The sequence below is a fragment of the Thalassophryne amazonica genome, chromosome 8 (assembly GCF_902500255.1).
Source record: "Thalassophryne amazonica chromosome 8, fThaAma1.1, whole genome shotgun sequence".
In the NCBI taxonomy this organism is placed as follows: domain Eukaryota; kingdom Metazoa; phylum Chordata; class Actinopteri; order Batrachoidiformes; family Batrachoididae; genus Thalassophryne; species Thalassophryne amazonica.
The window spans coordinates 104,524,127-104,538,525 of NC_047110.1; the positions used below are offsets into that span (position 1 = coordinate 104,524,127).

The window sequence follows — 14,399 nt, forward strand, 5'->3', positions numbered from 1 at the left end:
TTTTGATGTAATCCTGCTAACAGTCAGACAGACAGACAAATAAATACAGATGATTTTAATATGTATATGTCGCTGACATGAACGAGCGAAGCTCTTCAGCATCTCACAATGTCATTTAGGTCTAGGGATGGGTATTGATAAGATTTTAAATCGATATCGATGCGATTATCAATTCCGCTTATCGATCCGATTCCTTGTTGATTTTCTTATCAATACTTCTTGTGAATCTGTGTACTAAAAGTAGGCTTTACAGGTTTTCTATGTCAACAACATTTTACTGAGTCTTAAAGTAAATAAATATGAAATTGGTCACTGTATTCCTGATCTCTGGACATAAATAGAAATAAAATCTGTTTTGTCAAAAGCATTTCCTTTCAGACATTAATGGCATGAATGTCACTCCATATCTCTGAGCTGAGCTCAGCCGGCTGCACGTCAACATCAATGCAATTCATAAAGAACGCAGGACGTCTCATTTTGGGACGAAAAACACATTTTAGTCTATTGTAGTTTACTGTTTGTATTACAACGTTTGGAAAGAGGTGTCATTTGATTTAAATGTTGATTCGCTTTGAAGTTATTAATTCCGACTGGGCTCTAACTTGACTCGGCAGAGAGTGACGCAGCATTTCGAGCTGTGCGAATGGAACGGAGGTCAATTCTCGTTTCTTCCCTGCAACAAGACAAGAGTCACAGTTAGCGACTTTAATCCACACAAAAGTGACTCAAGATTGACATCTTTAAATGGCTTTGAGAGGGGTTAAGAAGCAAACTTGCCGCTTCTGCAAAGCATTGAAGCAGAGAACCAACAAAGCCACAGGTCGGAGCACTGCTTCGTTGGTTCAAGCTTCAAGAACAGCCGCTGCAAAAGCAGTTGATTACAGACCCACTGCACAATCTGTAATCAATGTAGAGAAATAATCATTTCCTGACAATCACTCTAAAAAACAATGGCCGTGAATCATTTCATGCCATTTCTGGTTTGCAGCTTTGTCTACCTTGGTTTGTGGCTTTTTACAACAATGTTGTCCAGTTTGTAGCTTTTTCCCCACTCGGGAGATTTTTTTGTGCCATTTCCGGTTTGTGCCTTCGTCTACCATAAGAGCGAGCTTCACTGCGCTTTGCTCGTATTACGTCCTTGGCTAATTTACAGTGAAGATGTGATAAACCACAAAGAAAGCTGTAAGCTTTAAGGACTGGATACATTTTTAATAATTATAGTTTGGTGGATTAAAAGAAAAATCACAGTATAAGAAAACCAGATGTCAACTTAATTCTCATAAGGGTTTTTCTAGAAAAGTCAAATCAATTTTATTCATATAGCGCCAAATCACAACAAACAGTTGCCCCAGGCGCTTTATATTGTAAGGCAAAGCCATACAATAATTACGGAAAAACCCCAACGGTCAAAACGACCCCCTGTGAGCAAGCACTTGGCGACAGTGGGAAGGAAAACTCCCTTTTAACAGGAAGAAACCTCCAGCAGAAACCAGGCTCAGGGAGGGGCAGTCTTCTGCTGGGACTGGTTGGGGCTGAGGGAGACAACCAGGAAAAAGACATGCTGTGGAGGGGAGCAGAGATCAATCACTAATTGATTAAATGCAGAGGGGCGCATACAGAGCAAAAGAAGAAAGAACACTCAGTGCATCATGGGAACCCCCAGCAGTCTAAGTCTATAGCAGCATAACTAAGGGATGGTTCAGGGTCACCTGATCCAGCCCTAACTATAAGCTTTAGCAAAAAGGAAAGTTTTAAGCCTAATCTTAAAAGTAGAGAGGGTGTCTGTCTCCCTGATCCGAATTGGGAGCTGGTTCCACAGGAGAGGAGCCTGAAAGCTGAAGGCTCTGCCTCCCATTCTACTCTTACAAACCCTAGGAACTACAAGTAAGCCTGCAGTCTGAGCGAAGCGCTCTATTGGGGTGATATGGTACTATGAGGTCCCTAAGATAAGATGGGACCTGATTATTCAAAACCTTATAAGTAAGAAGAAGAATTTTAAAATCTATTCTAGAATTAACAGGAAGCCAATGAAGAGATATGGGTGAGATATGCTCTCTCCTTCTAGTCCCTGTCAGTACTCTAGCTGCAGCATTTTGAATTAACTGAAGGCTTTTCAGGGAACTTTTAGGACAACCTGATAATAATGAATTACAACAGTCCAGCCTAGAGGAAATAAATGCATGAAATTAGTTTTTCAGCATCACTCTGAGACAAGACCTTTCTAATTTTAGAGATATTGCGCAAATGCAAAAAAGCAGTCCTACATATTTGTTAATATGCGCATTGAATGGACTATCCTGATCAAAATGACTCCAAGATTTCTCACAGTATTACTAGAGGGTCAGGGTAATGACATCCAGAGTAAGGATCTGGTTAGACACCATGTTTCTAAGATTTATGGGGCCAAGTACAATAACTTCAGTTTTATCTGAGCTTAAAAGCAGGAAATTAGAGGTCATCCATGTCTTTATGTCTGTAAGACAATCCTGCAGTTTAGCTAATTGGTGTGTGTCCTCTGGCTTCATGGATAGATAAAGCTGGGTATCATCTGCGTAACAATGAAAATTTAAGCAATGCTGTCTAATAATTCTGCCTAAGGGAAGCATGTATAAAGTGAATAAAATTGGTCCTAGCACAGAATCTTGCGGAACTCCATAATTAACCTTAGTCTGTGAAGAAGATTCCCCATTTACATGAACAAATTGTAATCTATTAGATAAATATGATTCAAACCACCGCCAGCACAGTGCCTTTAATACTTATGGCATGCTCTAATCTCTGTAATAACATTTTATGTCAACAGTATCAAAAGCAGCACTGAGGTCTAACAGAACAAGCACAGAGATGAGTCCACTGTCTGAGGCATAAGAAGATCATTTGTAACCTTCACTAATGCTGTTTCTGTACTATGATGAATTCTAAACCCTGATTGAAACTCCTCAATAGACCATTCCTCTGCAGATGATCAGTTAGCTGTTTTACAACTACTACATAGCTAACCTAATAAGACAGATTGATCATATTTAAGATCGAAAGCATTAATTAATGGTAGGGCTTCCTTGAGCAGCCTGGTAGGAATAGGGTCTAATAGACATGTTGATGGTTTGGAGGGAAGTAACTAATGAAAATAACTCAGAACAATCGGAGGAGAGAAGAGTCTAACCAAATACCGGCATCACTGAAAGCAGCCAAAGAGAACAATATGTCTTTGGGATGGTTATGAGTCATTTTTTCTCTAATAGTTAAAATTTTATTAGCAAAGAAAGTCATGAAGTCATTACTAGTTAAAGGAATACTCGGCTCAATAGAGCTCTGACTCTTTGTCAGCCTGGCTACAGTGCTGAAAAGAAACCTGGGGTTGTTCTTATTTTCTTCATTAGTGATGAGTAGTAAGATGTCCTAGCTTTACGGAGGGCTTTTTTTATAGAGCAACAGACTCTTTTTCCAGGCTAAGTGAAGATCTTCTAAATTAGTGAGACGCTATTTCCTCTCCAACTTACGGGTTATCTGCTTTAAGCTGCAAGTTTGTGAGTTATACCACGGAGTCAGGCACTTCTGATTTAAGGCTCTCTTTTTCAGAGGAGCTACAGCATCCAAAGTTGTCCTCAATGAGGATATAAAACTATTGACGAGATAATCTATCTCACTCACAGAGTTTAGGTAGCTACTCTGCCCTGTGTTGGTATATGGCATTGGAGAACGTAAAGAAGTATGAGTATGAAAGTGATACTGATGGCGAGTCTCGTGTAAGGATTTTTTTTTTTTATTTGATGTGAACATTCTGAGGGTCCCTAAGGGGGGAAAAAAATATTGTTTTAGTGGATATAAGTCAAATTAATATAAGTTAAATGAAATCTCACGAAAACGTGACATATCCACAAGATGGCACTGTGGACCGATTCATGACCGATTTTGTCATGATTTTGGTATAATTATATAGTTTTTTTAATAAACAGGCATATTGTTATCTATCTATATAAACAAACAGGAAAAACATAATTTTAAAGAAGACTACATGTTGTGTAAAACTCCTGTTACACTCAGCCACATTTCCACCACATCCACAAAAAACTGGGTGGACACAGTAAGAACTTGTACAACTTAGTAGGAACAGAGTACAAACTGATAAGGACGTGGTGTGGTCTCCATCAACGTGGAGGATGTGGTCAAACTTTGGCATGTTCAAATAATGTGCAGCGAGCATGCGGTCAAATCAGGACTTCGTAAGAAGTTGAGGACAGTAATGGCTGCACTGACGTATATTAAACCCAGCACTGTCTGCGGGCTGCTCTGTGAAATGTGCTGGCTGCTGTCCATGGTGCTGAAAAACAGCATCAATAAAAAAAAAAAAAAAAAAAATACAAATAAATAAACAAACACCACCCCTTATAAATCACGGTTCGCTTTAAAGTATGCACCTGCCCGCCTGCGTGGAGCATACTTGAGTGTGTGTTCCAACAGAAACGGGTACATTTTGCAGGAAAGCTGTTTTTCTGACTTTATTGTTGAACGTATATGTGGGCTCAAAGAAACTAACAGAACAAATGCGAGAGTGCAGCGCGTGGTGTGGTATTGATAAGGACAGCATGGAATCAGCGAGAATGTGATACGCTTGTACTGCGATACTACGGTTCATTTAGTCTTCATCCTAAACAGCATAACGTTAAGCCTAAATTGGTATTTTGTGAAGAGCATGTGGAGAGTAAAGAGGTTTAGAAAAACTCCTGCTTATACTGTGAGCTATTTTTCCTCATGAAATAAACGTCCTTGTAACAGCAGAGATTTTCAATATATTACAACGTCCTTCTTTTTCTTTTTCACATTGGTCATAATAGCTCAGTGTGGCTTCAAGCACTGCACGGTACCCTTTGGATGGACATGAAGTGATCAAATCTCAATATAATTTAGGTTAATTTGATGACATTTAAGTTTGGATTCTCACATCTCTTAAAAGCTGTATTTTTATTTTTTTTCAAGAACGGTGATGAGTCAACTGTCCTTTCATGGCCTGCAGTGCACCAAGGTGGCTTAGATGGTATTTACTAAAAACTAGGCACCACTACAAACCATAACATGTTTCAACGTCATGAAAGCACAACAACCAGGATCATCACGGTGGTAAATTTACTGCACGTGCTCATCACCAAAGTAAGTTACTGGAGCAGAACATGACACTGTTTGCAGTTAGCAGCTGTGTTTGTCTGCAGAGAGGACGATCCTGAATGTGGAAACAGGACAGAGGCAGCTGCAGGCGCTGGACACTGACCAAAGGACACACTGACCTTTAGCTCTCTGTGCCTCACTTACTAACACCACTGCACCCACGTTACCTTGATCTTTCGGATGAGCTTGTTGTCTTCATCATCCTCTGTGTCTGGGAATTCGTAAATTTTGATTTTGTGCTCCTGTATTTCCTTCATGATCTGAGGAATGAAAGAAACATCAGGATGACAATTCAACAACACACACACACACACACACACACACACACACACACACACACACACACACACACACACACACACACACACACACACACACACACACACACACACACCACACACACCCACACACACACACACACACACACACCACACACCTGTTTTTTGAATAGCTGGCACTCCTCTGGTGTCAGTGTGTCTGCTTTAGCAATAAGAGGAATGACGTTGACTTTGTCATGGAGCCTCTTCATAAACTCGATGTCCAGCGGCTTCAGACTAAATGGAAAACAGCGAAAGAAAATGATGAGAACTACAACGCCGTAGATCCAACATGCTAACTACATCATCAGCAGATCACCAGAGGTCTCATCATTGACCAACAAATCTAAAACAAACTGACAGTTTGTCAGCTTTGAAAAGTTGGGCCAAAGTTCAACTTGATCCAATCACAATACTGCGGAAGATGGTGGATGGAACATTGTTTTGGTGAGACCTATCTGGCCTTATGACATCACAAAGATCTTGTGAGTAGAAATAATCAGGATGTTCGATGTTCTCTGGGTTCTTGGTCTTTGACGCTTGGGGAGAGCTTATGGAGTCATGAGGTCCCTGGACACATTTGGCTATGCAGACGCCATTGCAGGAGAATGGTGGTCCAAGTCCTCAGAGTCTTGGTGTTTACTGTGTTACTATATGGTGTTGGACAAGGACATTACTCAGTGACCTAATGTGACAACTTGATGCTTTGCTGCTAGGTCTCTTTGGAGGCTTCCTGGATACAGCTGGAACGATTGTGTCAAACGAGTGGATACATAGAGAGACTCAAATGAGAAGTATCACTCAGCTTTGGCATTTTGGCCACCTTGTGCTTTTCCCTGAGCATGATCCAGCACATAGGTGCCACAGTGTTGAGGACCCCAGCAGCTGGAGAAGGTCAAGGGGTGACACATTTCACACCTGGCTATGGCAGATAGATGGTTACTTTAATGAGATGGGGATGGACCGGTTGTCTGCCTGGGCAGCTGCCCTAATGGACCAAAGACACTTCTGTAAGACAATGGATGCAGCGAGGCACGGCAGCAGGGTACATTCCCACACCTGACCTGCCCCAGTCTGTTCGTTGTTGGTGGGCAATAATGGCTGCTATATTTACTCCAAAGGTCTGCATTCACTGTGTCCTTGATTACGTGTCTCACCAGAGAGTGTTCTGGGACTGGCAGACTGTAGGCGTGGTCAAAGTGTAGGACAAGTGAGCAAGCAAGGCAGAAAAACATTTCGAGAAATGGGTGGGATCTATTTAAGCCCATAAGCATGAAGTTATTATTGATGTGGGTCTAAATGACATTTTAGGTGCGATATCTTTCTAAAAATCAGGTTGATGTTGTTGGGAAAGATATTTACGCGTTTCAGAAATGCAGGAATGAAACTCAGGGGTTTTTATAAACCAGGAAATTGGAGCGCCGCACCCCCTTGTTTTGGCATTGCGCCCCCTTGCTGAAATGCCAATTTTTTTTTTTTTTAATAATTGTTATTCCTAGCATATACAGCCTTCCTCTCAGTGATCGATTCTTCCCTAAATACATAACACTGATGCCAGGAAATAGCAAGCCCATTCATAATAAACAGTTCATTTTAATTTTTTTCCCAAAATACTAAAAACGCGGCAAAATGACAGTAAGAATGCGTAAACATCTCCCATCCTCTGTTGTTGTTCCAGTCCTTCAAGAAGGGTCAGAATAACCCCATTTTTACCTCAAATTTTCAAAAGCTCTGCACCTTTGCTAAATTTTCCAACAAAAAACCCTGAAACTGGCAACATAACAGCTGTGCAAAGGTTCAGTAGTTCAAAAGGTCACACCATCCACCCACTATGGTAATACTGGGGTTAAATTCAGAGCCTTATATCTCAGTATGGTATGTACTAACATCAGAGATCAAAGTCTGAATGTGCCCCCAGATAAAACAGGAATCAGTGTGTCAGGTCTGGAGATTGGAGATAAAAGGACTGGAGGAGATAATCGCCAAGGTTTAGGATTTAGATATTTTAGTCGCAAAATTATCAATACACAAGTCAAACCAAGTTAGTCCCAAATCTTCTAAAGACTGAACCTGGCGTCAACTTGGAATACCAGAGGGCAGTTCCACGGGGTGGTGGTAGCGACAACGTGCTATCGAGCTAATCACCAACAAATTGGGATAACTGACAGAGAAACAAGTCAAAACACAAATAAACTTAATATACTGTTGGCCTGGAATTTAAAGTAAAATACACGATGGGTACACATAATCAATCTTCTGATGAACCACTGTCTTCTGTGTCTGCTCTCCTGAGGCTAAAAAAATGCATCTGACATCAATGACTGCATGTGATGGTGTTAAGCAAAGTCAAAAAGTTTTCAGTTTGCATTGATGCCCTGTGTTCGCCTGCATGACTTGTCACTTTTGACATGACAGTTAAACACCTATTTATTAGCGAAACCAACTGAGGCGTACGCTGTTGCATTAGCCTTTGAGTAGACCTAATTATATTTATACAGACTGTATTTATGTTAGCAAGATATCTCAAGAACGCTGAGAACGCTGAATCTAATTTTGATCAAACTTGATAGGTGAAGTTGGCCAAGAGGACAGGACTATTTGATGTGATTTGATTTAGATTTGGCTAAGACAACGATCCTAGTTGAAGATCAAATTTCTGTCCCTGTGATAATACATGGTAAGATGATTCGTTTAATGGAAATGATCCTGCAGTTAACTGCAAACATGATGAATTCATAGAAAATTTGACCTTCACAGCTTAATTTATCATGAAAATGCAAATATCCACGTGTGTGCTGAAAATATGAATGAATATCTCAAGTCATCTAAAATTTTGATTTAGTGGAATCATCGACTGAAAAACAGTTACTATTAACACTGAAGATGATCTTCTGCTGATGCTATCTGAACACGCCCGTGTGAGAGAATACCAGCTTAGTGCATTCATCTGATACGAGGCTCCTGCCTCTGATCTGCTCCTCGGGCCTCAGCTGTGATTGGTTGACTCGGTGATGGAGCGCAGCGCTCCACTGAGCATGAGCAGAACGGTTATGTAACCTTTGTGGGTCACAAACACTCGCTGGCAGCTTCCTCGTTTGGAACACAAACATGCAAATACGTTTTTGCTTCAGCTTCAATTGGCACACTTTGTCAATCTCCAAACTAAAGAGTGAGTTGAGATTCTGCAGATATCACTGCGGTGCGACCACAAGCAAACACCTTCTATAGATCACTAATTTGGAGAAAGTAGTTGCAGTTAATTATTTGGTCAATGGGACAAATGCAAATGTCCATAAGTCATTTTCATGCCCCGTGTCCTCCAAATCGTGATACCACTTAAACTCATGTGGGGGTGTTGGTCGATCAGTGAGCTGCAGTCAGGCGCATCGATACAGTGTGTCACCACAAAGTGTTTGCTCTCGACAAACCAGGTCAAAAATCCAGCATGCACTGTATTTAAAGAGCACCACGCCAACTCTCGGACATGCCTTACAAAAGCGGTTTCCCGATGCGTGTACATCCTGCTCGCCTGCACATATTGTTAATTGGGCAACACGGTGGTGCAGTAGTTAGCACGCTTGTTTCACAGCATGGCCTGGGTGACATTATATATGCCATAATTTTAGAGAATGACTATACAGGACTTTTAAGGCCGACACGGATTTTGATATTTGATGATTCTAAAATCCAATATGCTGAGATATATATATCTTTTATCGCCCCAGAAACACACAAAATTAATGTGTTGTGTAGTTTTTGTAATGATTCCTCATCAAAATAACACAACATAATGCAGTTTGAAGCTAAACTTCTTTTATTGACATGAACAGAATTTGAACAATATTCGAAAATTTATTAGTTTTGATAAATAAGACTGCTGTGCATTAAAAGAATGTGGCCAAACTGCTGAGATGGAGCCACACAACGACAGTCTGATCTAAACACAATCCATACTGGTGGCCTTTACATGCCGTTCATCCTGCACAACTCTACTGAGCAGCACTTTTGGTCATAATTCGCAAATATGCTCAGAGAGATTTTGTGTCCCCAAGATGCTACATGTCTGTAAAATCCTTTTGTTATTCATTGTGCCCCCCCCCCCCATCAAAGGATGGCATTAAATCAAACCTGGTTATTTCATGTGACCACTAGCAACTTACCATGAACACAGATGTTGCTCATTCTTCTTCTGAGTGTTTTGTTCCAAAAATGTGTTGACAAAAAACAGGAGTTGCACATCGGCATCTGGTGGCCAATCTATGTAGCAACAGCACTCATCCTATAGTTGATCTTTCTGATTCTTTTTAAACTGTCATTTATCTGCCATTATAAACACTGACACAGTTCTGCAAGCTCGCATCATCTGATTATATCGCTTTCTCGATTTATCAGTCTGGCTTTAGAAACACGATAGTGAACTGAAAACAATTATTAAACTAAATAAACTAAGTCCCTTTGGCTGCTTCCTTGTTTTGTACTTGGGGTCCCCACAGCAAATCTGAGGTGGATCTGCATGTTGAATTGGCACAGGTTTTACACCGGATGCCCTTCCTGATGCCACATTACATGGAGAAATGTGGCAGGGGTGGGGACTGAACCAGGAACCTTCCGCACTGAAACTAAGTGCACTAATCACTTGGCCACCACAAGTAGCCAGGAGGCTAAGGCAAGCGACTAACCGTATAATCACTCATTTAAAAAAAAGTTCCATTGTATTTAGTCAGGTAAACATGCACACTGTTCTCAGAATCAGCTTCTTGCTACCAGACACTTCTAATGCAAACACTTTTTGCCTGTTTACTGGCAACAAGAAGCAGTTTCATGTGTGTTTTTGCTTGCCCTGTACAATTTCAGCCTGTGATGGTGTCTACAATCTAAATCACTACTGGAGCAATTAAAATAGTTTTTGTCCAGAGTGAACAGATAACCCTTAACTAAAATTAGAGCTCGAAATAATCCCAGATTTTCCATTTATTATAATCAGTTAAGTACCAATGAGGGTTCTTTTTCAACATGTATGCAGTACAGCATAGAATAGAATAATTCTTTATTGTCTTTGGCTCACCAGCACAAAAAAGACAAAAAACCAGTCATAAAACATTCATACAAACACACGAATAAAACAAAAATAAGATACATAAAATACATGGAAGTAAAAGAAGAAATAGAATAAGACCTAGTAAGATAAATAAAATGTACAGTAAGATCTAATAAAATCAAATAAAACAGAAGTAAAGCAGTTCAGGTTTAATTTGTGGAGTGGTCACTTTTTTGAGTTCATTATGGTGACGGCATTTGGTATAAAAGATTTTTTGAAAGAACCTTTGGCCAGAGGAGCTCTGTAGCGCCTCCCAGACTTCAAGAGCTCAAACTGACAGGACAGAGGATGAGAGCTGTCTGCCAGGACTCTCTCAGCTTTCCTCCTCATCCTGTCAGTGTAAATGTGGGCCAGAGTCTTCTGGGGTTTTCCCACAATTTTCCCCGCCATTTTTACAATTCTATTTAATTTGTCCTTACATTTACAACTCAAGTGACCAAACCAAACACAAAGATGAAATGTTAAAATACTCTCAATATGTGCAGAATACACAAGCTCTAAAATCTGCGGATTAACACCAAGACAACTCAATCTTCTGAGAAGACTGAGTCGCTGTGAACATTTCTTAAAGATAAAATCAGTGTTTTCAAAGAAGCTCAAGTGACTATCAAGAACTGTACCAAGATATTTAAAAGTTTCAACCGTTTCAACAAGCTGGCCATCGAGTGAAACTGGCTGCACATTCAGTTCTTGCTTTGTGTGAAAAACAAGCTCCTTTGTCTTAGACACATTGATTTCCAGCTGGCTGTCGAGACACCAAGCTTCAAGAGCCTTAATGTGAGCGAGATAGGAGGCTTCACCAGAGGAGTCACACTTCTGTAGCAGGCCGACTAGGGCCATGTCATCCGCGTATTTAATCAGTTTAAAGTTTGTGTCATTAACTGCAAATTCGTTTGTAAAAAGAGAGAAGAGCAGAGGTGAAAGAACGCTACCCTGTGGGCAGCCAGTGCTTATGATGAGCTCTCCTGACAGAATGTTGTTAGCACAAACTCTTTGAGGGCGACAAGACAGAGAGTCTCTGATCCAGAGCATCAGGCCCTTTTCAACATTTAAATCAGCCAGCCTTTTCAGAATATGTAATTTCATAGAATTAAAAGCTGCACTGAAGTCTACAAACAAAACCCGAGCATATGCTTTAGCAAGTGAAAGCTGCTTTGAGATCATGTCCAGCAAGATCAATCTGGCATCATCAGTACCTCTCTCCCTCTTATAGGCAAACTGCAGAGGGTCTAGTTCACTGACCACTGTGGTGGTCAGGACGTCAACTAAAACTCTCTCCATAGTTTTACATAATATGGAGGTTATGGCAATGGGCTGAAAATCTTCAAGTTTGCTTGCCCCTGGCTTTTTTGGTATAGGCCTTATTATGGAGAATTTCCAAGATTTGGGCACTCCTGTGACAAGAAGGGAATTAAACAATCTGGAAAAGACTCCATTTAATTGAGGAGCACAGTCTTTGAGTAGACGGGCTTTCAGGCCATCTGGGGCAGTGGCCTTGTTTGGCTTCGGTTTAGAAAGACTTTTAGCCACGGCATCCTCAGTGATGGCTGTGGGAGCTCCTGCTGGAAGATTTTTACAGATCTCATCACATTCCTGTTTATCATCCACTTTATCAAATCTACAGAAGAAACGGTTTAACTCATCAACAAAACACTGATTAATGGTTGTAAGAGCATCACATTTCTTACTGGATTTGCCCATCAGTGTATTCAGACCTTCCCAAGCTTGTTTTATATTGCCACTGAAAAATTTACTTTCTACTTTATTCTTGTACTCAATTTTTGCCTTAAATATATTCCCTCTCAGCTGTCTCCTTTTTTCCTGCATTAATTGCACATTACCAGAGCAGAAGGCTGCCTTCTTTTCATTAAGACAGATTTTCAATTGTTTGGACACCCAGGGTTTGTTATTTGGGAATATTTTCACAGTTTTAGTCTCTGACACGTTATCCTCACAGAACTTAATATAAGATGTGATGGTGTCAGTGAGTTCATCTCCATCCAGACAGGATTCAAAGAAAATGTCCCAGTTTGTTTCATCAAAACAGTCTCTGAGTTGCTCTTTGCTTTCCTCGGACCACACCTGTACCTGCTTATTAACTGTTTTAATTCTTTTGACCACAGCTTTGTATTTAGGCAAAAGATGAATCATATTGTGGTCAGATTTTCCAAGAGGTGGTCTGCATACCACTTTATAAGCTTCTGGGATGTTGCCATAGCAACGGTCAAGCGTGCGATGCAGACGTGTAGCACAGTCTACATATTGCTGTAGAGTGGGCAGGTGGTCAGACAGACTGCAGGAGTTAAAGTCACCCAGAATGAAAACGGGCTGGTCAGCAGAGCGGGTGAGTGCATTATTATAGCTCTCTGCTATTCTCTCTCCTGCTGCGTCGTCATCTGGACCGGGCACGTATACAAGAATGACAGTGATCTGTCTGAACTCCCGCGGAAGATAAAAGGGTCTAAAAGATACAGTCAGTATCTCATAGTCAGGTGTGCATACTTGCTCTCGTATGCTGTATTGAGTGGCCCAGCTGTTATCCACAAACAAACACAGACCCCCTCCGATGGATTTGTGCGCAGTGCGCGCGTCCCTGTCCGCTCTGACAGCGGTGTAGCCTGACAGGCTCGGTGTATCGTGATGATCTTTAAGCCATGTTTCCGTCAAACACACAAGATTACTCTGTCTAAATTCACTGTCATGCTCGGTTCTCAGCACAAGTTCATCGAGTTTATTGCTTACCGAGCGGACGTTAGACAGAGTGATGACAGGCAGCGGGAATCTGCTGCGGCGTCTCCAGAGTCGGTGCCTCACGCCTCCCCTGGAGCCACGCTTTTTCCTCTTCCCCAGACATTTAAGAGGCCGTCGGATTTCCTGACAGTCCGCAGGTAGACAAACTGAAGGAACCCCACCAGGTGAGCGAAGTGACAAAAGATGCTCTCTGGTGTAAGTAAGGAAGCTTTGCCAGCTTGTGAGGCAGCTCCCGTGCGCAAACGCTGATAGGCAGAAAATGATCCACAGCAGTGCGATTGTCATTGCGACGGTAAGGTCCAAAGTGCAAAGTGCAGTGAAGTTCTGACAGGTCACATCCACATTAAACCAATGAACTGCTTAAAAAAAATACCTTAAAACAAATTTAATAACGCTAACAGACAAACAGTGAAACAAACAGTGAGCGCAGGGTCAGCAGCAGGCCGCGCCCCCGGTAGTAAACAGTATTGTTCGTTTCAGTTTATCATGTTTACATGCAGTATTTACCCGTGTCCTGATGGTGCAATGAAGTACAGGCAGCAGTGGACTCTGTTGTCTGGCATCGATCGGCGGTTCACCCTCGACTCTGCATTCAGGAAGTCCTCACACTTACTGTCAATGTAGTTTATAACAGGCTGCCAACTGGGAAGACGGGGGGAAAAAAATCACCACCAGACTGTTGCCCATAATCACTCACATCTAAATAAATTAAAGCACATTTTAGTTCCTCACCAGTTACTATTGTCCACAGCGTCTCCAAACCCGGGCGTGTCCACAATGGTGAGCGTCAGCTGGACCCCTCCCTCCTTAATCAGCACTTTGGACTGCTCCACCTGGAAGACACACATTACCCATCAGTCCCTTGGCTGGGCAACAGAAGATCTAGGAAGATGCTCCTCTCCTGGTGCAGGTTCTTTGGTGGCTAGAAAGGCCTATGTGACATGGACGGGTCCTGACACAGTGACTGCAGAGGAAAGTCTAGTGTGGGTGGGTGGATTTTGCATTGCTGCCTCTTTGCTGGAACAAATGTGGTAGCTTCATGTGTACGGATAGTAAAACTCAAAAGAATA

At 41.5% G+C, this 14,399-nt stretch overlaps 1 protein-coding gene across 4 annotated transcripts in view; it reads right to left on the minus strand.

The window, feature by feature from the left end:
* The window catches only part of LOC117516232 (septin-7-like), a 94,435-nt gene that overhangs the window by 38,382 nt on the left and 41,654 nt on the right, over window positions 1-14,399 (minus strand). For all 4 annotated transcript variants that reach the window (XM_034177157.1, XM_034177156.1, XM_034177159.1 and 1 more), the window contains exons 4-7: window positions 14,062-14,162; window positions 13,837-13,971; window positions 5,600-5,717; window positions 5,331-5,423 (exon numbers count right to left, since the gene is read on the minus strand). In XM_034177157.1, coding sequence (XP_034033048.1) covers window positions 5,331-5,423; window positions 5,600-5,717; window positions 13,837-13,971; window positions 14,062-14,162 — 447 coding nt within the window. The remainder of the gene's footprint in view (window positions 1-5,330; window positions 5,424-5,599; window positions 5,718-13,836; window positions 13,972-14,061; window positions 14,163-14,399) is intronic.